The sequence below is a fragment of the Miscanthus floridulus genome, chromosome 14 (assembly GCF_019320115.1).
Source record: "Miscanthus floridulus cultivar M001 chromosome 14, ASM1932011v1, whole genome shotgun sequence".
NCBI lineage: Eukaryota > Viridiplantae > Streptophyta > Magnoliopsida > Poales > Poaceae > Miscanthus > Miscanthus floridulus.
The window spans coordinates 49,683,025-49,708,879 of NC_089593.1; the positions used below are offsets into that span (position 1 = coordinate 49,683,025).

The 25,855-nt window shown below is 40.6% G+C and overlaps 1 protein-coding gene across 1 annotated transcript; it reads left to right on the forward strand.

The window, feature by feature from the left end:
- The first annotated feature begins 1,257 nt into the window (after nucleotides 1-1,257).
- Nucleotides 1,258-8,819, forward strand: LOC136503425 (uncharacterized). The gene is made up of 4 exons (XM_066498509.1): nucleotides 1,258-1,450; nucleotides 7,060-7,185; nucleotides 7,610-8,222; nucleotides 8,570-8,819. Exons 1-4 carry the CDS (start codon nucleotides 1,258-1,260, stop codon nucleotides 8,817-8,819), a joined length of 1,182 nt encoding a protein of 393 aa, XP_066354606.1.
- The last annotated feature ends 17,036 nt before the right edge of the window (nucleotides 8,820-25,855 follow it).

Here is a 25,855-nt window from a genome sequence, read left to right on the forward strand (position 1 = left end):
AAGATGAAGCTCCAAACAACGAAAATTAGTAATCAGCATGCTACCATGGCTGATTGGATGTGCAAATAATGTTTTTGCAAATACTGATAAAACATGTGTTTTCTTTAGTATGGCTCTGTGATCACTGCCAGTACATGGCATGCCTAGTAGCTGAGGTAACTCAAGCCAAACAACAAGCTTAGATTTGGTGAACAACATATCAGAGCTAGTGAATAGCAAGATGAATGCCACATGGGCAACCATGTTGTGTCATGCAAATAACAGTTAAACAATTCATAGCAGTATATCTGACAAAAGTGCTTAAGCCAAAAAAAAAGCTATAAACACTCAAGGGATTATATCATGAAGATCAGCTTGAGAAAAATGTTATGAATGAAATACAAATAGCTCATAACTAGGAGCAAATAAATCTACAGACATCAACTATAGTCAGCCATATCATGCTCCTTGCAAAGAATTCTGTTATAAGCAGGTTTATGAATTTCCATAAAGAGACTAGACAAGCAGTTGAGTGGTTCTACCATGTAAACAGTGCAACATTAAAATCACATGATGTATCATATATTCATATTATTTCACAAAAATAAAAGAACTGAAGACAAATATTACTATGCTTTCCCTGGAGAGAGAAAAATAGGATTAAATTGAAACCTTAGATCAACTATAACAGATGCTACACGCTATTTATTTTCTTTAGCTACTGTAAGACTAGACAAATCTGGCTTGTTTTCAGCTTAGAAACAGTACAAATATCAATAAGCAAGTAAGACAACATTTGAACAAAGCACTTCGTTCTCTTCTATGGTAAACTATCTACTGATGTACTCTTTCTTTCTGTCCTCACTACTACACACAAGTAATGAAACAGAACAACTAAACAAGTAGTTCTGCATTTTAAGAAATCAATAGAGAATATTGTTAGTAACTACATAATTATTTTGTAGGTGGAGTCTGCCAAAATACTGTGAACATACTACTACCTCTTGTCACATTCATTTGACCTTCAGGTAGAGCTTACAAGCAAGGTTGTTACAATATAGTTAGAATGTCTCACGCCACCGATCGGAGTTGGGAGAGAGAGAGAGAGGAGAAAAGCTCGTCGGAACCCTAGATCTAGGAGGAGGAGGGCCTACCTCGTCGGGGTCACCGTGCCGCCGCCACGCCGGGGTTGCCGCACCAGGGGCCGTCTGTGCCACCGCTGCCGCGCCTGGGGTCGCTGTGCCGGGCCACCATGCTGAGTGCATCCCGCCACCGTCCATGGCGCGGTGGGCATGGTGGGGCGCAAGGAGGAGCGCGGTGGGGCACGGGGAGGAGCACTATGGGGCGTGGTGGGTGGGCGTGGTGGGCGTGGTGGGAGGCGACGGGGCCGAATCCAAAGGGGAGGGGCGGCGCGGCGGCCGGATCCGGGGAAATCCGGGAGGAAGGGAGGGAGGCGGTGGCGCCGGATCTGGTCTGAGGAGAGAGAGGGGGCGGCGGGGAAGGAGAGGGAGGGGGCGGCCTGATCCGGGGAGTGAGAGGGGGCAACGGGGAAGGAGAGGGAGGGGCCGACCACCGGGGAAGAGAGGGTGACGTCGGGGAAGGAGAGGGAGGGAGGGAGGCAGCAGGGAAGGAGAGGGAGGGAGGGAGGCAGCAGGGAAGGAGAGGGAGGGGCCGGCCGGATCTGGGGAGAGAGAGGGGGCAGCGAGGAAGGAGAGGGAGGGGCTGGCCACCAGGGAAGAGAGGGCGACACCGGGGAAGGAGAGAGAGAGGGGCCGGCCCCCGGTGGGGCACAGGGAGGAGCGCGGTGGGATCCGAGGAGGGAGCGAGCTAGGGCTGGAGGGAGGAGAGGGAGGGAACGGGTGGGAGCTAGGGCGTGACTGGGGTGGCACCTCTTTCTCTAGATTTGGGATTTGGAAGAGAAGGGTCTAGGGTTTCTGTAAGTGGGCACGCGAGCTCAATGTAAGTGGGCGCGTGAGCAAGGTGGGGCCCTTTTTTTAGTGATAGACGGATTGATACTATAACTGTTTTCAGCGATAGATCGTTCGACATTAAAGATGATTAACTATAGTGATAGACAGTTAATCTCTAAATGGAGAATTAGCAGTAAGATTGTCTGTGAGTTATCTTTAGCGTCAGATCATCCATCGATACAAAAAGTTTTAGCGTCAGATGTCTGATGGTGATATGGTGTTGTGGTGTAGTGGATTTAGAAATACATTAGATGGATGTAAATACAGCATTCCTCAACGGGGATTTATATAAAAACGTTTACATGGCATAACCCAAGAGGTTTTGTCATGGAAGAAAAGAATAAAAGGGATGTCGCCTATAGAAATCCATTTATGGGTTAAAAGTAAGTCTCTAAACAGTAGTATTTGAAGTTAATGAAACAATGAGAAAGTTTGGGTTTTAAAGAAAATGAGAAGGACAATAGCGTTTATACAAAGTTCAAGAATGGGAAATTCATTTTTCACATCCCGTGGATAGATGACATTCTACTCACTAGTAGTAATGTTAATTGGTCATTCGAGAAGAAGTTTTGTCCTCAAGTTTCAATGTGAATGATCTTGGTGAAGCGTCATTGGTTTTATAAATCGAAATTCATCGAGATAGAAGAAAATGAGGTATTAGGACTATCTCAAAGGTATACTTAGAAAAGATCCTAAACAAATAAAGTATGCATGCAAGTAAACCTACGCCTGCTCCTATAGTCAAGGGTAATAGATAACAAAACATTCAGTGTTCTAGGAACTGATATGAGATTGATCGAATGAATATGGTTCCATATGCTTCAGCTGTTGGAAGCTTGATGATTGTACAAGTCCAAGTAAGAACTTACCCTGACGTAGTTTACGTATCCGGAATATTTTGGTAGAAGTCCAGTCCATATATAGATCACTGGAATGAAGATGAGAATGTCTTGCAATTTTACAAAGTATCATAGGCCTCATGCTGAGTAAGAAAGAACAAGTACTCTCAAAAGGTTGAGGGTAGAAATGTCAAGTCTTGACGAGATATGTAGTGAAATCCACAGCAGTTGCTAACACTCACAGTTGGAGTATTATTGTGAAAAAACTCAAAAAAAAAAACAATTGTGGTGTCATCTAGTGATGCTATACCATAGTATAGCTTGACATGTGACTTAAGGAACAAGCAAAAGGAGGTTAAGGGAATTAGTACCCGGATTTAACAATGGTAATCAACAGCAATAACTATTTAAAGTAGTTAACTCCTAAGACAATAGGTCAAGTGTGCTGCCAAACACATTGACACTAATTTATATGTTGTAAAGGAGAAATCCAGAATCATTTTGAAAGCATTGAGCATATAAGTACCGAGTAAGTACTTGCAGATCCACTTACCAAAGGTTTACCACTCAGTGCATTCAAAGAACACGCAGTCGATATGGGTTTACGGGAAAGCCTATGATTTCTGGATACTAAGGGCCTAGTTGAGTATCTGTTTCAAAACAGAGATGTGCATTATAGCTATTAAATCTAATGGCAACTGACCGTGACGATGAGGCACGCTCTATGTACTGATCTGTGATGGAATGGGACAAAGATAAAGAAAGTTGAGTTTAAGTCATAAGGTGAGATTAAGGGAGAGAATGTTAGGATGATCTCCACCAGTTGACCCAACGGCCAATTGGACCCTTGATCCATGCCCTGATCAGGGGTGCTCAGCCGGTTCTAAGTGGCTGATGCACCCCTGTCGCGCAGCTCTATTAAAAGGATGGTGGGGGCTAGGGCACAGGACATGAAGTTCACCATAGCAGCCAGTGCCCCACTGTGATGTCCTAACCCTAATCCGATCTAGAAGGGGGAGCTGTAAGTGACGGGAGCGCCATTGCCTTCACCGCCGCGACCAGCACCGCACCCGCAATACTGCTACCTATGATGACTTAGCGGGCATGTCTCTGCTTCCCCACTACTCCGACATGATGCGGCCGCCATGACGGCGGTGCCATAGCAGCAACTGTCCTTTTTGGCGAGGTATATTACCAAGCCTATCTAAGTTAAGCATTTTATCCGCTGATCTCGTCTAGAAAGACTTTCAGTTCTTTCATTCCTAGCCTCGGAGATTGAGGGGTTAGAATCTGGAACCCATGAAGAACTTCAATCCCGTATTGGTGTCCTCCTTTTTGTGCGTCCACGAGCGACGACCGGAGGCGGAGCATCATCCTGCGGATGCATGCATGGTGGACTAGAGGTTTTGACTGACTTTTAGTTTCCTTTTTTCTGAAGATTGCATGCATGTCCATCAATCAAAATTGAATCACGAGACCATCTCGACCATTCATGTGAAGAGGATGGAATCAAACTTACACCTCGCTCCCACACAGAATGGGGCAGTCTTTATGAAGCTTTTGGCATGATTTTTATTTTGTGCAAAGAAAAGGTATGATTAAATAATACTCATGAAAACGTCCCTAATTAATGGTCTTGTTTTTAATGAATAATTAATTATTTTCATGGAGCTGATTTTCCACGAGAACTTTGTAAAAATTTCACAGGGGACGTTTTGCTCACATATGGTCAGGCTGCCAAATTGTTGTAACTGAGGCTCCATTTCACTTCTCAACAAATTTATCTTTGACATGTGGGCCCAATGCAAATGGATATTCCATTGGTTATAAGTTATAATCATTAAAGTCATAAGGGTCCAAAGTCCAATGATTCGGGCGTTTCTTTTTTCAAAAAATAATCATATGGTTGTGTGGATCTGAGTTAATTAAGGTAAAAACATTTCTCCAATTTTTTTTAGCACAAAACATTCCTCCAAATAAAATGGAAAAAATCATCAGCATATATATGGGCCTTTCCACTCAGCCCATTTAATCCCTCCGCCCAAGTGTTGAAGCCAGAACATTCATTCGCCCAGATGCCCGCATGACAAACCTATTTATAAAACCCGATGCGGCCCAACTAGTTCAAGGATCAGCCACATCTCAGCCACAAGACAAATACCCATGGACAATGTAGCATTGTTTTTCTTTTGGCAAGGTATGGCCACCGATTGTTATTTGTAGAAAGTATCAAAATACAGTATAGATGCAGCTATTAGAGTTTATACGGTCTAATTCCCTAAGCCCATATGTAGAAAATCTAATAAATCTTACAAAGACTCAATATATATGTTTCCTAATGGGTTTTAATATTTAAGTCATGACTAGATGTCGAAGGTAGAACATCATTCCGTTATCTCCTACAACTAAAAAGAACAAAATGTGGACATCTTTTGGTACGACTATTTATTTTGGTTCATTCGTCTGCCCACCCCGTGCGATAGAAAAAGAAACTGTCATCCCTGCGATCCCCGTCTACTTTGAAGGAAACAAATCGATCACCTGAGGCCACATGCATGGAAGGAAACAATAATCATGCATTGAAGGAAACAATCATGCTTGGAAGCATCGACGGAGCTACAGGGTATGCCAGGTATGCCCTGGCATACCCTGCGTTCCTGGGACTATATACACAGTATTTGTAAAAGAAAACTACCTGGAGGCTGGAGAATAGCAGAAACCGAACGGCCTGGTATCCTGCGAGCGTCCGCGTGACGCAAGTGGAGAGGCCGTGACAGGAGGGAGTCGGAAGGGCCCAAGCAGGACACGCGAGTACGCGCTGCGACCTAGGGTCCAGCAGTCATACATACATAATAGAAAATTTATACGTAAAGAGAGAGAGGGAGAGGAAGCAACGCAAGTACGCAACAACTCGGTTCGGCTTCTGCGCTTCCGCAAGTACGCAACGCAAGTACGCGGAGTTTGCGCCGGCCTGGGCCCTGGGAGTAACTACACGCGGAGAAGTCGAATCATCTTCGTCTCTACGCCAGCGCCCAGCGGCCAGCCACGGCGGAGCTTTGGCAGTTCGGCGACGGCGCGTCGGGCACTCGGGCGGATCGCGTCGCGTCGCCGCGTTGGGCATCGTTCGGCAGTTTGGCACTTCGGCGGAGCTTTGACAGTTTGGCCTTCGGCGCGGTGCGGCCACACGGGCCAGGGCCCAGGAGGCCCAGGACGGCAGGACGTGGGACCCGGGATTGCGTCGGTCGCCGGGGCTGGGTCATCCCCGGTACGCCGCCGACTGCTCGACGCCTCGACTGATCGACACTCCGACTCCGACGACACTTAGTTGCAGGACTGTAGGTATTGATCTTGTTATTTGTAAAAAAACTTTGTACTGTACTCATATAGTTATATTTTTATTTATTTATTTATTTATGGGTGATTTTTTGTTATTTCAATTCGTGTTCGTGAGTTTGTTCAACAGACCACTGATTAGCAATTTAGCATCAATCGCATGTGACTATACTATTTGAGTTTCGCACGTTTGGTAATTATAAACTATTTTTCAGAAGAATTGTTGAATGATGAAGAGAAACGGCGACATTCGATCCTTTTTTTGCAAAGCAGCAAAGAAGCCGGCTACAACTGCTTTGAACCCTACCCCACCTCCGGTTGAAACTGTTGTGGAAGAGCAGAATCGAGAAGATAGAGCAGAAGTTGAAGAAATTGCAGATCCTTCGCCCCCGCTAGCGTCATCGCCACCGCCACCGCCCGCATCAAAGCCACCGGTGTATGACATCGATCTTCTACCATATGATCCAGGTGAAAGGCTGTCCATAAAAGATTATCATGTTAATGATCAAGATGCAATCCAGTAGAGCATATATTACTAAAGGTCCTTGCAAACCTTATATACATGATTTCCCGTATCGAAACATTGGAGACAGACCTCAGTCGATTCAGTTTACAGTGGTTGTATAATTATGAGTGGCTTGAATATAGTATCAAGAAGGATTCTGTATTTTGCTTTATATGCTACTTGTTCAAGAAGGGCAGTGGGTCAGATGCATTTGTTGTTGATGGATGGGATAATTGAATATAGGAAACGCCGCACTCATCAAACATAGTGGTTCTAAGGCACACAAAGCAGCTCAGGAGAGGTATATTGATTTTATAAATCCCAAGGTAGCAATTGATTATCACATTGACAAGTGGACTGATGAGGAGCTTCAGTCTTTACAAGAAAAGATTGACATATTCACTTAGATGTATCAAGTTTCTTTTGCTTCAAGGATTGGCATTCCGTGGAAATGATGAAAGTGAAGAGTCTAGCAACAGAGGCAACTTCATTGAACTTTTAAAGTTTCTTGCAGGAAATAGTGATGAAGTGAACAAGTATGTCTTGAACAATGCACCAGGTAATTGCACTTTGACTAGCCCAAAGATACAAAAGCAAATTATTCATTGTTGTGCCATAGAAACTAGAAAGAAAATAATTGAGGAACTTGGTGATGAGCCCTTTGCAATTTTAGCCGATGAGTCTAGTGACATATCACATAAAGAACAACTAGCTCTTTGCTTGCGTTTTGTTGATAAACTTGGAAGGCCATGTGAGCACTTCATTGGAGTTGTTCATGTAGATGATACTACGTCTTTAGTCACTTAAGGAAGCAATTAAAGGTTTACTTGATAGTAATGGATTGAGTATGACTCGGATTAGAGGTCAAGGTTATGATGGGGCTAGCAATATGAAAGGTGATATTAAAGGGCTAAAAACATTAATCATGAAAGAATCACCTTCTGCTTATTATATTCATTGCTTTGCACATCAACTCCAACTAGTTCTTATAGCTGTTGCCAAGGGAAATACTGATTGCAAGACCTTTTTTGATCAAGTATCTATCTTGTTGAACATTATTGGGGTTTCTTGTAAGCGTCATGGTATGCTTCGAAATGCTAGGCTGGAGAATATCAAGAAATCACTACAGTGTGGTGAGCTTGAATCAGGGAGTGGTTTAAATCAAGAGATGGGTTTGCCTAGGCCTGGTGATACTCGGTGGGGCTCGCATTACAAAACTATATGTAGCATCATCACTATGTATTCCTCAATCCATGATGTGCTCATTGAGCTTGGTGCTGATATTGCATATAAGGATGATTGGACAAAGATTCATTTTGTGCTTGGAGCATTTGAAACCTTTGAGTTTGTTTTCTTTGTGCACTTAATGTATGTTATTCTTGGATACACAAATGAGTTATCCGAGTGTTTGCAGAAAAGGGATCAAGATATTCTTAATGCAATCTCACTTGTTAATGTGGCAAAGAGCAGAATGCAACAGATGAGGTCTGATGGTTGGGATAAATTTCATAAGACGGTCACTTCTTTTTGTATTACACATGGTGTTGAAGTTCCTGCTATGGATGATGCTTATGTGCCTTATGGAAAATCAGCAAGGTATGCCCGTGCCCGAAACCAAAAAAATGATGACCATTTTAGAAGAGAAGTGTACATTGGTGTCATTGATCAAATTAGTCAAGAGCTTAATAATCGATTTGATGAGATCAACTATGGAGCTGCTCTCTTGTATGTCAGCATTTAGTCCTTCCAAGTCCTTTGCTTCATTTGATGCACAGAAGCTGCGTAGATTGGCTGAATTTTATCTTAATGACTTCTCCAACAACAATTTGGTACAGCTAGAATTGCAACTTGATAATTATATTGATGACATGAAACTGAACTGAATGCTTCCAAGGTCTAGACAACATTGTTGATCTCTCAGTTAAGCTTGTTGATACAAATAGGCACAAAGTGTATGATATGGTGTACTTCCTTCTCAAATTGGTATTGCTTTTACCGGTGGCAACTACGAGTGTTGAAAGGGTATTTTCTGCATTGGTTATAGTGAAAACAAAATCAAGGAATAAGCTAGGTGATATTGTTCTGGATGATTGTCTACAAACATTTATTGAGCGGGATATTTTCTTTCAAGTTGACGAAGATGATATAATTGAGACATTCATGTCATTGAGAAAGCGATGGATCGACAAGTAATATTGTAAGTCTCTTATATGGCTATATTTTAAAGTATTTTGTATTTGATTTGAACAATTTATATGGTTTTAGAATATGGTTTTATCAAATGAGAATATGATTTTACCAAATTATATATGGTTTACCGAATTGCATAAGAATTTTTTTTGCTGCGCATACCCAGAGGTAAAAACCTAGGTCCGTCACTGCTTGGAAGGAAATAATAATCATGCATAGAAGGAAACAATAATCATGCATAGAAGGAAACAATAATCATGCATGAAAGAAAACAATAATCATGCATGGAAGGAAACAATAATCATGTATGGAAGGAAACAATAATCATGCATGGAAGGAAACAATCATGTATGGAAGGAAACAATAATCATTTACTCTTTTTTCAAATAGTGACCTTCGTTTCGGAGCCCTTCATTCAATTTAATAATGGATAGGGGAGCTAGGCTTACGACAACTTACACTTAATTGGGTTGCGAGCTAGAGATGTAGCACTTCAATGGGTGTCATGGTTGAGTTCTATAATTGCCAAAAATTGATGGTGCTAATAAGATTGACAATCCTGTAACTCTACAGTACCTTTCTTTTTTTCAAAAAAGGAGGGCAAATGCTACTTATGGTCGAATCCATGTTCTTTTTGTTGTTTTGATTTGATGCCCATAGCCCACAGCCCACATGTTAACTTTCAGATGTGTTTGTAAAGAATCAAAAGGAGTTGGCCTAATGCCAATCTTTCTTGTCATCTTTTTCATTCTTTATATTTATACTAGGTAGTGTGCCCGTGCGTTGCTACAGGATAACTAACTAATTTATACTAAAAATACACGAATCACACGAAAAGATAACAATACTGTAAAAATTAAATACCAACGTTAAAGTGACATTTAATCCAAAAAGCAAAGTTTATGAATTTAACACAGTCACGAAGTGCGCAGCGTCGCAGCCTCACAAACTCTACTTTATAGACCTTTCCATGATGTGGCTAAGATAATGTTTTATATTGGCAGGAAAAAATCTCCGATATCTATTTCTTTCATTGTAATCCATTTATCTAGACAATGTTTGAGGTGAGGGCATGGTTACAGTTTTCAGTAGATTTGCGATATTGTCCGAAGCTATAAGATGATTGATGTCTTGCAATGATCCTTTTATTAATTTAGTTTTATATCTATGTTTAATTATGTATTCAGTCTATTTTATAGGCACGCCAATAGATAATGGATGACAAAATTCAAGCATCTATAATTTATCTCTTTGACTTTGAGCATGAGTTTTGTTTTTATTTTTTAATTGATATATTGTCCTTTTGTTTTTACCGTAGCGTTATCACGGACATGCATGAAAAACAAAGATGTCTTTACACTGTAGAAATCTTTCAAGAAGATCATGCATAGATTATTATTGTATTGAATATTATATATATATATAATCACCTAAATATTCTAATTAAACTACAAAATTTTAAATTAGGATACGAGGTAAGACATGCAAACAGATATTTCAAAACTACCTGTAGAGTCCAAAGAACTTAATAAATAAATCCTTCTAGAGGCAATGCAAATTCTCTCTAATCTTTCATTTGGTGTAGTTAGTGTTATCATAGTACCCATATGTATTCATGGGAAATAAATCGTGGACAAAACGTGGACACTTTTTGGTGCGACATTCCAACATGGGTTCATCGTCTTGCTAATATCCTTGAGGCAGATCACATAAGGAATGAGAGTCCGTCTATGAGATAAATCACAAGAGACTCAAACTTATATCTGATTATGGTAATGTTGAATTGCTTTGCATCAAAAGCATCGGCAATGATAAACGGGGACATAACTTTTAGTATGCATAGTGGAGGAAAACTCAACCTTGGCCTTCTCAGCAGCTTTTCTGAGCCTTTGCAGTGCTCACTTGTCCTTACTCAGATAGTCAAGAGGTACACCATAAAATTATGCACCACTAAGAAAAGTGTCACCATTGGTTGCCTTGACCTGAAAAATATGTCGAAATTAAGAATTACAACACCTAATTCAACATCTTGGAACAGACACTCAAGTGGATACCTTATTCTACAATATATGTATGTGTGGAATAGTCCTAAAGCCATACATATTTATATGGTGAGTATAACATACTTTGTTTAAAAATTTTATGAGAGATTTTTTAAGACACGCAATATTATCCATGTGACAGGCACTAATATTTACATATATACTCGAACCTGTGTGTACAAGATTATATGGAGATGCAGCGGAACTTATTCATAGATTTATTGGCACATGAAAGAAATGGATATCGGATAATTCTTTCTGCCGATATAAAATATTATCTTAGCCATATCACAAAAAAGTCTATACAGTAGAGTTTGTGAGCCTGTGACGTCGGGCTCTCCAGTGACTGTGTTAATTTTATGAACATTGCTTTTTGAATTAAATGTCACTTTAATGTCGGTATTTAATTTAACAGTATTATTATCTTATCGTACGATCCGTGCGTTTTTAGTATAAAAGATTTAGTTGTCCCGTAGCAACGCACTAGCACGCTACCTAGTATATATTATACACCTAAAAAATATCAAGTGATTTTCGTCCAATTCAATTTGGTGCGTGTGCCTGCCGCTACCGGGCTGCTCCCACCAGTCGCACGCCTAGTTTTGCAGGGGTCTCACCGCCCGCCCCATCGCATCCTGTTCCATCCACGCCTCCCTCCGTTGTCCCTCGGCCTCACTCTATGGGCCCTTTCCATCCACGTCACATTGGCTTAGGCGACGTACAGCAGGCAGCCTGGACGAGCCCAAGTAGCGATTGCGGTGGTCTTAGAGATCGGCTGGATGGCACGCAAGGAAGATCTATGATTAGTTTTTTTCCCTTTTTCCTTTTTTATTTTACAAATGATTCTGAATCAATAATGATATATAGTAGACGTCCGAACAGGGACGGATGCACTCGACCCATGCTGAACCCACGCCCACCAGTGCCGCACGCCACTTCCGCACTCCTCCTTATCCTTTCATTGACCGCTCAATCCCGCAGGCCACTACGCTCGTGCCCTCCCATTCTACTGCCGCCCTACTCGCCCTGCTGGGACGGACGCCACGCACTGCACGCCAACTCATTGCTGCCCCACGCAGCCTACTAGCGCTCCCTCCCTTCCTCTCCCTGACCCCATTGCTACCCTACACCCTAGCGCCCCGCCTCCTGCTCCCCCACTAGGAGACAAGAACAATTACGGTGGCTCCGACGAGGTAGGTCGGTCCTCATCTAGATCTGAGCCTCCTCCTCCTCCTTCTCCTCCTCTATATCTAAGCCCTCGTCCTCATCATCATCATCTAGATCTGAGGGACGCGGCGGTGGCTAAGGTTCTAGGTGAGCTATAGGTCCTATTTCCTCCTTCGTCTGGCGAGCTTGAAGGTGATGGGCCAGGGCTAGAGCAGCCTGCACCTCGAATCCATCCCCTTGCTGTTTGTACGTCCTTTGTTGTTTCTCTGTGTTACAATGGTTATTTTAGATGTTGCAACAGATGTTTTCCGAATGTTGCAATGGGATTTTTGGGTTGTTGCAACAGATGATTTTTAAACATTTCAATTTCCATGTTTCATGGTTGATTCTTGCAATGTTGCAGTACTACTATTTGAAATATTGCGATACATATTTTTCAATGTTGTAGTACATATTTTTTGATGTTGCAGCACATTGTTTTCGATGTTGCAGTACATGTTTTTCGATGTTGCACTACATGTTTTTCGATGTTGTAGCATATAGTTTTCAATGTTGTAGTGCATATTTTTTGATGTTGCAGTACATGTTTTTCGATGTTGCACTACATAATTTTGTGATGTTGCAGTATTTATATTCTGATGTTGCACTACATACTTTGCACTTGAAGTGTTTCAGTGCTCTTGGGACAGGGGGCGCGGTGGGCGTAATTCTATTTTGTTCTATCTATTCCTTTCTGATTTTCTATTCACGTTTAGGGGGGGCGACGTTTGGGAAGGGAAATGGCATCCGGACTCATCTCGCACATCGGACGTCCGGGCGCTAATTCGATTCTGAATTAATATATATCTACTATGTAGAAAAATTTTATGAAAACAACCATGGAAAACCTTTTTAAAACTTATTAAATTTACCACTCCGACAGTTCTATTATGATCCAAACAATAAACCATCAACATATGACATCATGTTGTTGTTCAAAAAAACATATGACATCATGTATTATATGGAAAATAATCATGTAAAAATTAGGTAAATACACATTTGAAACAAATACATACACATTTTGGCAGCCATGGTCGATGGATGCACCTTCCATCATGCCCATCTAAGCCACACGGGCCACATGCATCGTTGTACATGTGCTAAAAAATTCATCAACCCATGCAATGCATGGGCACATATCTAGTTAGTATTTGTTTACACCAAAATTTGGTAAGCTTATCTTGGAAAGGAAGAGATTGGTCGATGATGTCAAAAGCAGGAAAGTTTCCTAATTAAGGTATATTTATGAGCCGACTAGGAAATATTATTTAATAAATTTGATAGAGACATGATGTCCAGGTGCATATCAGAATAAAGGAAACAAAGACACGTACCAAACAAGGAAGCTTTATCAGCAAAGATTCTATATAAGGGAAATTAGAGTCCATGTATCTTGATATTTCTTTTTGTTATCCAGTCATGTTCGTTTAGGACTCTTATCAGCCTAGGGTATAAATATAAACCCCTAGCTATTGTATAAAAAACAACAATCAATCCAATATACAAGTCATTTACTTTTTTGGCTTCAGCCACCCCTTAGGAGTAGGAGTAGAGTAGATCTCGGTGAGTTCTTCAGCAAGTATGACTGCATCAATCCGGTCGACCTCCACTGCTTGTTGTAAGTACCATCATGGCTTATACCTCTGTTCGTACGGCTGCATCGATCCGGTCGACCTCCACTGCGACTCTGGTATAAGTTAGTTATCGATTCTTGCCTAGTTCAAGTATGGCTGCATTGATCCGGTCGACCCCCACTGCATGAACTAGATCAAGGTCAAGTTATCAGCTCTACCTTAGAATGGCAGTCTTTGGTAGATTCATTAAGTTACCGATATTGCTTATTGCTTTCATTATTCATCTAAATTACAGCAATATCACTCTGTCCTGATTGGGATTGATCTAGATCGGCCTTATATCCTTATTTAGCCCATCGTTTGTTAATCTAAAACTGATCTAATGTGTACATTAAACGATGAGTTATGTTTTATCCACTAGTTTTACATCAATCTTGATCATGCATAGCGTGCGGTTAAAGCATGTTGCGTCTTGAGTAGATTTATTAGCTAGCAAAAACCGTTCCATGGCCTGTGTGATTCTGTCTCACACCCCACTATTAGCACCATGAAGTGGGGATCATTATTCGATAGATCTATTCCTAATAAGGCATGACTTTAATTGTGCGCTATGCCCGAATCGGCTGTTTTAAGCCGTTCGCATCACGAGATCGTTGAAGTAAAGATAGGTTGAAAGGTGTGTTAGCCCCATGATCATATTATTGTATTACGGTCCTGCATGATTCTGCCTCATGCCCCACTGATATTAGTAATGAGTTAGGGTCACTTAGTATATTGTTATGTCTACTGGTCTACATGATTCTGCCTCATGCCCCACAGGTCATAGCAATAGATGAGATCTAACATGTTTATTAGATTTATCTTTATTAAACGGTTAAATGGTGTTGAATTGTTTCTTTATATAAAAGGGGTTCGATTGCTTGTAATAATTGGCTCAGCATAAACTAATCATTGTTGACATCTTATTGCCATTGATTAATATATGCTCAAATAACGACATTTATCTTGAATGATAATCGATTCTTCTTATACAACCCAATGAGCTTTAACCGATTTATTCTCATGAATATGCTGAAATCGACTGTTTAGTCGATCTCCTTTCATATCGGCTCTCAGAGCCGCACATTCGGGACTGTCTAGCAACATCGGTAAGTTCCACCCTTAATTACTAATAAGCTTTCTCTCCTTGTCAATTACAGGGTCAAATTGACTGGCATGTCTTGAGAGGAGTGCATAGGATCGACCATCCCTGCGCTGAAGCTAGGCGGATCTATAGCTCCATCGAGCAGACCCTTCTGGCTTGCTGCGTGTGTCCTCGGCACGGGACGAAAATTCTATGTCGACACACGTTTCTGGCACGCCCAGTGGGACCCCACAATCGTCATGGTAGTTTACAACAACAACGACATCCTTATGTTGCATTATGAAGATCTACCTGATAGGGGTAAGGGTATCATCATCAAAGCTACAGAAGAGTTTCAGAACAAATGTTTGTTGTCATACACCAAAACATGTGACAACACAATTGTTCAGAGATTTTCACTACCAAGAGTTCTATTACACGGGCAGATAGTTACAACTGAAGATGAACACAAGCGTTTCTTTAAGGAAGTTGTAGACAAATCTGTTCGTGATGTCATATCAAGTCATAACGAAGCTTTCGTGGACATATTCCACAACGCCATGAGAGAGGCGATTCATGGATTTACAGTTGGTCAAGGCGGACCGACTTATTACAACATTCCAGATCCGTCGACCCAAGGGACTAATCAAGTTGGTACTAGCCATCAAGAAGAAGCACCAGCTGGTAATGGTGATGTCTAGACAGTTCAGGGTTCATCTGAACAGGCTCAAGGAACTACTGCAAATCATATACAGTACAATCCTAGACTGTCAGTACAGCATGTGCAACAGTCGACAGGGCAAAGTCAGAACTAGGTAATCAATTTCGGTATATCAGGCCACATACCATCATCGGCTCAGAAAATAGAACCATCAATTCAAAAGATCCGTAGAGATATAGATCCTTATGTCTACAATCAGAGACTTCAAGCAGCAAGCCAGCAAAGGGCCCAGCAGATCAAGATTCCACAAGGGTATCACTATGGCACGGATTATAACACCCTTCACATGATGCCAAATCTAGGATATGAAGGCACACGGGATTTCAATCCATAGATGGGTCAGTAGGTGCAAAGAAATCCAAATCCACAAGCTAATGAATTACTGCTAAGGGTGACTGAGATGATAAAGAATCAGTTCGGTCTAAAGCCAAAAGGGCTGACCTTTTCGTATAAACACCCCTATCCAGAATGGTATGATTTGGTCACTCTTCCAACAAATTATAGGCTCCCAAAATTTGCTAAGTTCACTAGCCAAGACAGTACAAGCACGATAGAACATATCAGTCGGTATCTTACACAATTGCATGAAGCATCAGTTGAGGATGCCCATCGAGTTCGTTTCATCTCCTTGTCCTTATCAGGGCCAGCCTTCACTTGGTTTTCATCATTGCCAGTCAATTCCATTACTAATTGGGCTGACCTACAGAAGTTTCATACATATTTTTACACTGGGACTGGAGAAAAGAAGATTACCGATCTAACAACTATAAGACAGAAGACTAATGAATCAGACACTAAATTTCTTTTAGAGGTTCTGAGAAACCAGGAACTTGTGCTTCTCCTTAAACTTGGCCGATGATCAACTAGCTGTTTTAGCTGTTCAAGGAATACTGCTGATGTGGAAAGAAAAGCTGCTAGGACAAGAATTTGACAACTTGGGTCAATTGGCTCAATGAGTAGCAGCACTTAATAGCCAATTCTAGAGTATGCGCAGAGATATCTGGTTCTAGAAGAGTACTACAGTAGCCAAAGCTTATGATCCATACTCAGTCGATGACGACTATGAAGACGAAGAAGAAGAGGTTGCTGCGGCTGAATGGAATTGGGGCAAAAACACAGTGATGGTGCCAAATCCTTGGGGAAGAGGAGTTGATGAGAGCTATGACTTTGATATCACCAAATCAGATAAGCTCTTCAATTTCTTACTTGAGAAAGGGCAGATCAAGTTGCCCGATGGTCATGTCATGTTGCCCCTGATCAATTAAAGAATAAGAAGTTCTGCAAATTTCATAATGCTACTTCTCATTCCACCAATGAATGCAGAATTTTCTGGCAGCATATACAGAAGGCTATTTAGCAGGGGAGGCTCAAATTTGATACGTCTTAGAAAATGAAAGTTGATGATAATCCTTTCTCAGGAGATCAAAACATGGTTGATGCTAGGCTATTCAAAGGAAAAACTAAGGTCCTAACATCAACCAAATCAAAAGAAGCTAGAACAGTCGATCCCAAAATGCAAATATCGGCTAACGAGTATAGAGAGATTAGGAGACATCATGCTGAGCAAAAGAGCCGATATGAGCAGGGAGAGACGTCAAAAGCAGAGACGACAAAGCCGATGGGTTACATCTCAGATTTTGTTGAATAAGTGGACAGTGGCAGAAAGAAAAGGATTATCAGCGTTGGTTAAAGGATCAAGCGTACCAGCATCAACTGAAAGAAGAGAGGTATGAAAGGAAACAAGCCAAATTACATTAGATTTGTCCTTTCTTCAGACATTACTAGAATGAAGGTTTGAAGTTGCCTACCAGACATGACTATCTAGAATGTAGCAATCAATATCGAGAGTATAGGCAGTCTCAAACTAGTCGCCGGTCTATCCATGCTCAAGATGCATATCATCTTAATAATATGGATCTATCGCTTAAAAAATAAAAGTGTTCATGATCGGCTTGAAAAAAGAGTTGTTGACCAGGACTGGGTTGATCATGAAGAGAAAGGCAATGAAAGAAAGTATGTTTGGTAGGAAGGCCAATGGTGTCCAGGAGGTTTAACAAGAAGCTAGAAGAGAAGGATGCAATGCCTAAGGAATAAAGAGATGGAACAGGCTCAGGCATCCAGGTAAACCTCAAGTATGGCATACCAAGCAAATAGCCGATAGAAAGCAACCATCGACTAATATCCAAATGGCTTTTATGTTGCCATCAGAATTCAGAACTTCGACAGATCAAGAAGTTTATTCGGATTTCGATGAATCAGGAGTATGAGGAGATAGTTGCCAAGTTAATAGTTATATAGCAAGCAATATTTGACATACTAGTCAAACATCGGCACTTAAAAGCATTATATATGAAAGGTCTTGTTGATGGGAAGCCGATGAACAAAATATTGGTGGACTGGAGGTGCTTCTGTCAATCTTATGCTTGACACTACTTTTTGTAAACTTGGCAAAGGACCAGAAGATCTGATGGAGACTGACATGATGCTTAAAGACTTCGGAGGTAATACGTCTAAGACCCAGGGGGCAATAAACGTCGAACTAACAATCGAAGCAAGACTCTGCTCACAACATTCTTCGTCATCGATGGAAAAGGGTTGTACAGTTTGCTCCTCGATCGTGATTGGATTCATGCGAACTATTGTATACCATCGACCATGCATCAGTGTTTGATTCAATGGCATGGAGATGATGTCGAACTGGTTCGTTCTAATGAATCTGTGAGCATCGCAACACCCAATCTAGTCTTTTGGGAACTAGGAGACTTCGTATGTTTTTCTGGCAAGTCCTGGGAAGGAGGCTTCATTAAGATCAGCAATGAAAGCCAATAACTGATGCAAGCGATTGGCTCTGAGAGTTTGTTTTAGTAGAAAAGTCATGGCTTCACATCGGCCATTGGATTAGAGGAAAAATAAGCATTGAGATTTGGAGATGGATTTAGGTCGACGTATGTGAATGCTGAGTCAAAGTGTAAGCGCAATTCAGAGTTAATGGATTTCTTAAAGAAGTTCTGTTTTGCTTAATAGGATGCTTGACCTGGGTTGATTAATCATTTGACCTTTGATATAAAAAGTTCTACTGGGGTGTTATCCTAACATTTGATCAACACTTGATAGCCAATTCGTTCTTGGCTCTAATAGCCGATACCAGGATGGTATCACTTCTAGTTCAAAAAATGAAAATCTTCAAAGACAATGAAAGATCGATACGATATGTATCATCTATAGAGCAAAAAAAATAAAGACAGTCATGACAACAACAAGGGCGTCTGCACTACCATGATGTACCTATAGCGCGCTCAGCGGCCAACGCAGGAAGCCTCTTGGCCAGCCCTAACCTTTGTTGCAGTTTGTGGCTTCGGCAAGCAAATTTTTCACAGTGCTCTTTCTATGTTCTCAACATGATCTGATTGTGGTACTTCTGAAACTAACAACCGCCTTATTAAAAGTCAGAAGCAGTAAAATGAAAGATTGCTCGCAATTGGCTTAGAATTGGAAGATCAAGACATCAAGCCGATAGAGTCCTCTTATGTAGTGCATGCAAGTTAGATTTCCATGCATATATATACATGATGTACGTGGGCACAAAAAGGATGAATCAGATCTTGGAAGTACATGTGGTCATGCCATATCATATGTTTGATTGATAATGCAGAGATCATAAGGCCAATGAAGTCTAGCTGATATATGCACACTGGGAGAAAGTCTGAGCAAAGGCATTCATCGGTTCAAGCGGAGGTACGCATATTCTTTATTTCCTGCTTTTCCTGTCACTTGTGAACAATCTATCATAGGGAAAACATGCTATCTAAGTAGTTGATGAATGAGATATGGTATGATAAAAAAACCTTGCTTCTTTTTGCAAAGTACTTGGGAAAATTTCTTACAAAAATTCAAGATCAATAGCTTGTCTCCTCAATGATGTTGAATTTCCTACCAGAGCCACATATTAGTCTTATTAAAAATCTTTCACATAAGTTGCTTGCTCTTTGTTGAGTTTTGTCACGTCTTGTTGACCCTTGTTGATAGATTTATCATGCTCCTAAGATCAAAATCACGTACACGCCACATATATGTGCTGCTTCTATACTGGAAGTACGTAAAAACATGTTTTTCATCCACCTCAAAATGTTCTGCTCCTACACTAGGAGAAGAAAAAAATATGTTTGCTAGGTTTTATCAGAATAAATGCTCCAAGTTCTTGATAATATTTCTCTCAAAATTTGTTGTAAAAAGAGACATGGGTTATGCAAAATATAAAAGATGGACACAAAAGAGGTCCAAAGTAAAAAGGAGAAAAAGAAAAGAAATGAGAAAAGATAGCCCATGTTCTCGCAAAAATATTCCATAAGAGAGAAATATATTTCAAAGAGCATAGTAGAATTAGGTTAGCCACCAAATATTCCATGCACATGCACATCTTGATCTAAGAGTATGACATTTCTCTCCTTGGATCCGGGATTTGACCTTACAATATATGCAAGGTAAGTATGCTATATATTTTATCCCTACCTAAAACTCCACATAAGCTTTATAGAAGTCGGATAAGAAGAGACAAAACAATGCTTTGACAAGGAACTATACACATTGAGCGATCTGAGAGAGTCATTTGAGGGGCAAAGCTATGTTTTAATTTGAAAATCTTTCAAAAACCCCAAGTTTTCTGAGCAGGGGAAGCGAGGATGCCTGGATTCTAATCTGTTCCATTCCTCAACCACCCAAGATGGTATGGTAGACACTTCAAAGTTCACATGTGTAGGTGAGGCTTAGAATAAGGTAATATCGCTACTAGTAAATTCCTCGGCTCCTTGAAAGAAGACTATCGGCTAGAATATTAGAACTTTTATGCAGTATATTTCTGTACTGTCGGTTAACTTGTATTGCTATGATCGAACTTGGGGGGCAGCTCGTAACCGGCTAAAGCAGATGAGCGGAGATGTAGAGAAAGATCAATTTTGAAGTTATCAAGATAAAAAAGAATATGGAGCCGATGCAGCTTTCAGTGATTGTGATGAAATGTCATCGGCTCGGGAAGAGAAGACCATCGGATCAAAATAGTTCGAAGCATGAAAACTCATACTTCGAACTAGGGGGCCTGTGTTTACACCAAAATTTGGTAAGCTTATCTTGGAAAGGAAGAGATCGGCCGATGATGTCAAAAGCAAGAAAGTTTCCTAATTAAGGGATATTTATGAGCCGGCCAGGAAATATTATTTAATAAATTTGATATAGGCATGATGTCTAGGTGCATATCAGAATAAAGGAAACAAGGACATGTATCAAACAAGGAAGCTTTATCAGTAAGGATTCTACATAAGGGAAATTAGAGTCCATGTATCTTGATATTTCTTTTTGTTATCAAGTCATGTTCGTTTAGGACTCTTATTAGCCCAAGGTATAAATATAAACCCCCGGCTATTGTATCAAAAACAACAATCAATCCAATATACAAGTCATTTAGTTTTTTGGCTCCGACCACCCCTTAGGAGTAGGAGTAGAGTAGATCTCGGCGAGTTCTTCAGCAAGTACGACTGCATTGATCCAGTCGACCTCCACTGCTTGTTGTAAGTACCGTCATGGCTTATACCTCTGTTCGTACGGCTGCATCGATCCGTTCGACCTCCACTATGACTCTAGTATAAGTTAGTTATCGATTCTTGCCTAGTTCAAGTATGGCTGCATCGATCCGATCGACCCCCACTGCATGAACTAGATCAAGGTCAAGTTATTGGCTCTACCTTAGAATGACAGTCTTTGGTAGATTCATTAAGTTACCGATATTGCTTTCATTATTCATCTAAATTACAGCAATATCACTCTGCCCGATTAGGATTGATCTAGATTGGCCTTATATCCTGTTTAGCCCATCGTTTGTTAATCTAAAACTGATCTAATGTGTACATTACACGATGAGTTACATTTTATCCACTGTTTTACATCAATCTTGATCGTGCATAGCGTGCGGTTAAAGCATGTTGCGTCTTGAGTTGATTTATTGGCTAGCAAAAACCGTTCCATAGCCCGTTATCATGGCCTGTGTGATTCTGCCTCACACCCCATTGTTAGCACCATGAAGTGGGGATCGTTATTCGGTAGATCTATTCCTGATAAGGCATGACTTTAACTGTGCGCTATGCCTGAATCGGCTATTTTAGCCGATATCGAGTGCTTTCACGAATAGTTCACATCATGAGATCATTGAAGTAAAGATAGGTTGAAAGATGTGGTAGCCCCATGATCTTATTATTGTATTACGGCCTACATGATTCTACCTTATGCCCCACTGATATTAGTAATAAGTTAGGGTCATTGAGTCTATTGTTATTTCTACTGGCCTGCATGATTCTGCCTCATGCCCCACTGGTCATAGCGGTAGATGAGATCTAACATGTTTATTAGATTTATCTTTATTAAATGGTTAAATGGTGTTGAATTGTTTCTTTATATAAAAGGGGTTCGTTTGCTTGTAATCATTGGCTCAACATAAACTAATCATTGTTGACATCTTATTGCCATTGATTAGTATCTACTCAAATAACGACATTTATCTTGAATGATAATCGATTCTTCTTATACAACCCAATGAGCTTTAACCGATTTATTCTCATGAATATGCTGGAATTGACTAGTTTAGTCGATCTCCTTAAATATTGGCTCTCAGAGCCGCACATTTGGGACTGTCTGGCAACACCGGCAAGTTCCGCCCTTAATTACAGATATGCTTTCTCTCCTTGTCAATTATAGGGTCAAATTGACTAGGCACGTCTCGGGAGGAGTGCGTAGGATCAACCATCCCTACGCTGAAGCTAGGTGGATCTATAGCTCCATCGAGCAGACCCTTCCAGCTTGCTGCGTGTGTCCTCGGCATAGGACAAAAATTATGTGTCGATAGTATTATATTTCTAGTTAATGTGAAGAAGCGAAAGAGCCTGTAACCTAGTGGTTAAGTCTTAGTAGTACCTCGCGTCCTGCATTCTACTCCATGTGACAGCGAACATTACAAGATTCCCGTTGACAGTGAGGCGCCTATAGTGACTTTCGTCAATCTCGAGGATTTGCCGACCTAGTCTTCCAAGATGCTCATAGGGGTAGGGTTTGCATGTGTGCATTCATAGAGCTCAGTATGCGTGTGTTATGAGCGTCTGTGTTATACTGTGTAATCTCAAAAAAAAGTTAACATGGAGTGATGGGGTTCTTCACCCTATATATATATACACCAACCCCTCCTAAAAATAGGCCTGGTCCTGTCAATTTAGTGGCCTAGAGCGAACCTAGAAAACTGGGCCCTTTAATACAACTCTGATAATATAATAATATTTCTAATAAGTGTAATGCATAAAAAAACATTCTTCTCAAACAAGTTATACTTCTTACCTTGAAAACTTCTTCTAACATTTACGGATGCGAATTCATTAATAATGGCATCAATATCAATTTCATCTAATAATTTATTCTTGATGCATAAAGTTGCCAAACTATTTAATCTTTCTTGTGACATTATGGACCTCAAATAATTCTCAATAATTTAAGATTTGAAATGTAACACCCCTAGTGTTAAGCATCACTAAAACTTGATTATGTCATCATCATGAATGTTAATCTTCTATAGTAGCTCACCATACCTTGCATTCACTAAAATCAATATTCAATTGCTAGCAGTGCAATGCATGTGTGATGTAATGTGCTAAAATTAAAAATCCTTTTAAAGTACTTTGTGACCTTCTATTTTTGAATTTCACCAAAATACTTGAAATTATACTCTAATAAACTTTGAGGTGTAAAGTAGGTGCTATACACTAGTGTCAAGTGTAGGGTATGAATTCAAGTTTAACTCATTAAAATTTGAGCTCAAATTTGAATTCAGCAATGAAATTCAGCACTTAGTCATTTTGGCTGTCTAGGATTTCAACTTTGAGTTCAATTTTGTGGGATTTATTAAAATGAATTTTTCAAATAAACTTGTGGCAAACAATAGTATCACTTCAAAGTATAAAGTTTGTACCTCAGAACCATGCTATCGGTTGTGATGTTTGATCATTAATTAATCACCAATTAATTCACCAAATTAGCTAAGCTAAATGGTTTGCAAAACCCTAACTATCAGAGTAGAAGTTCAAAGTTTTAGTTTTGCTCAACCCATGTCCTTGGCCTTAGATCTCTCTAACCAGTGAGAATTAGAGCTTGATTCTTTAAACAAAGATGAAGACCACATGAAGATGAACAACTTTTATTTTTGGTGATCATCGAACTGTTGTTTGGAATTGGAAGAAAAAGGAAGAAGAATATCGGGTTTCAGGGTGCTACAGTGTCACTGGCGAGCTATCTACCTGCTTCAGCGTTGGTGGTGGCCGTAGACCGTTTTCCCACCGCTCTCGCGTGTGTTGACGCGTAGCTACTTCCTTGGCCACTGACATAAGCAGGAGCTAGACGCCCAGATGCCGCGTCATCGCCCTTATCTCAGCCAAGCCAGCCGCCGCCTCTTCTTTCTCCTTTTCTAGTGCTACCGTCGAGCTATTGCTGCATCAGGCAATTTCTCCTGCCACCAGTTTTGGTTCCTACCCAATTTGCCTCGCCCATAGCTTCGCCATCCGTGTTGCATTTCTTCTTGACCTGCTATCGCCAACTCTACCTGTCAGAGTTGCCTACGTGACACCATCTTCCTCCTTAATGTTCGCCAAGCGCCGCCGTGACCACCTCACCGTGGTCAGGCTACTCAGGTTAACCTTGTCACTTCAGCTTTCATGTTTTAGCTCTACCACGATGCCCTATTGCTCATCGGCGCAACCATTTTACCTCTACCATACAGAACTCAGTCGGAAAGCACCTTCGTCGTGAGTTCATGCCGCCACCATTGTCCTCACCACCGACCGTGCAGCTCTGTCTTGCCTTTGTCTCAACCAGCAAGCACATCATCTTCTTGGTGAGCCCCTGATACTAGCCTAAGTCACTAGCTAGGTTGATTAGGCTTGGGTTTGGCCAGAGCGCTACCACACCGGCGAGCTCTGCTCTGTTGTGCCGCCTTGGCCGTAGGCAAGCTCGTCCTAAACCCTAATCTACCCGAATGACCCGTCGGGTGAGTTCGCGAGGTCAAGAGGAGTGTGTAGGAGCTAACCCTATCACCGGCATTGTTGCCGGTGATCGACCGCCGTGCCAGAGCGCCGCCATGCTGCTGGAGCCACCGTCGTGCTTGCTGCTATGCACTAGAGGCTCGACTGTCACCTCCAATGTATGCATGGGAGAGAGACGAGCCCATCGGTGATGGTCTCGTCGCCGACGAGAACCCACCACTCAATGGAGGGTAGAGGGAGAGTGGGTGAGAAAAGGATTTAATCCTTTATCAATTTTCTGAAAATGGTAATTAAATGATGAATCTTGTTTAATTTATAACTAATTAATTATAGCTGATAAAATTATGAAAAGTTTTGTGTAGGCTTGTTACTTAATCATGGAAAAATATAAGTTTGCCAAAATCAATACTTTCTAGGTCTAAAAATTACATATTTTAATTAATAAATGGACATTCTACGATTTTTATAGGTTAAAATAATTATCCTAAAATCATGAAATTTTGTGAGTATGCTTCATATGCTTAGACTAGTCTTCACAAAATTTTGTGGGCACTGTTTTGATGAAAGTAAAATGTCCACTTAATTCAAATGCCTTTTATGGATTAATAAAAATACCAAAATGATTTTTATAAATCACTAAATAACTTTGTTGTGCTTTTGGACTTGATTGAGCACCATGGAACATAAAGCCCTTGTTGTTGCTTGGTAATTACTTTGAAGGATTATTGTACTCATATCTAACTTGTCAAATAATAATAATTAAATTGCTTGGTGAATAGATATAGTAATTGTTTAGGGAAGGAAAGTTGTACTCAAGTTATTTAATTTTGTTAGATTATCATAATCCATGTTTAGTGCATCATCATACTAAAGCATGCATCTTCATTCCGTTTAGTGAACGATAGTGGGAATTCTATAGTTGAGCAAGAGAAGGTTTTTCTGTTAGTGGATTGGATCTGTTATCTGTGGTTTTCTAAATTATCTAACAACCCCGACACTGCAGGCAAGCCCCTAGAGCATAAACCATTTCCTTGTGTTTTACAAATGTTAAACACATAAGTCTATGCTTTGTGCATTTAAGTGAATAGGAGTTGGTTGAAATACCAATTGTTGCATGCCTGTCTTGACTTTTCAATACTCATCCTTGTCACATTGGTTAGTTAAACTAGTTTAATGATGCTTAGTCATGCTTAGATGATAAGAGTTGAGTCATGAGTTAATGGTTCTATGCTCAATGTTGGTTCTAAGGTTTAATAATGATCACAAATTTAATTTGAGACCAAGCAAACTCTTTGCTTACGTCAA

Coding starts and splice junctions, on each gene's coding strand:
- LOC136503425 (XM_066498509.1), top strand. CDS start 1,258: ATGGCGCGGTGGGCATGGTGGGGCGCAAGGAGGAGCGCGGTGGGGCAC. Junction 7,186..7,609: donor TGTCTTGAACAATGCACCAG/GTAATTGCACTT, acceptor AACTCCAACTAG/TTCTTATAGCTGTTGCCAAG. Junction 8,223..8,569: donor CCTTATGGAAAATCAGCAAG/GTATGCCCGTGC, acceptor TGATACAAATAG/GCACAAAGTGTATGATATGG.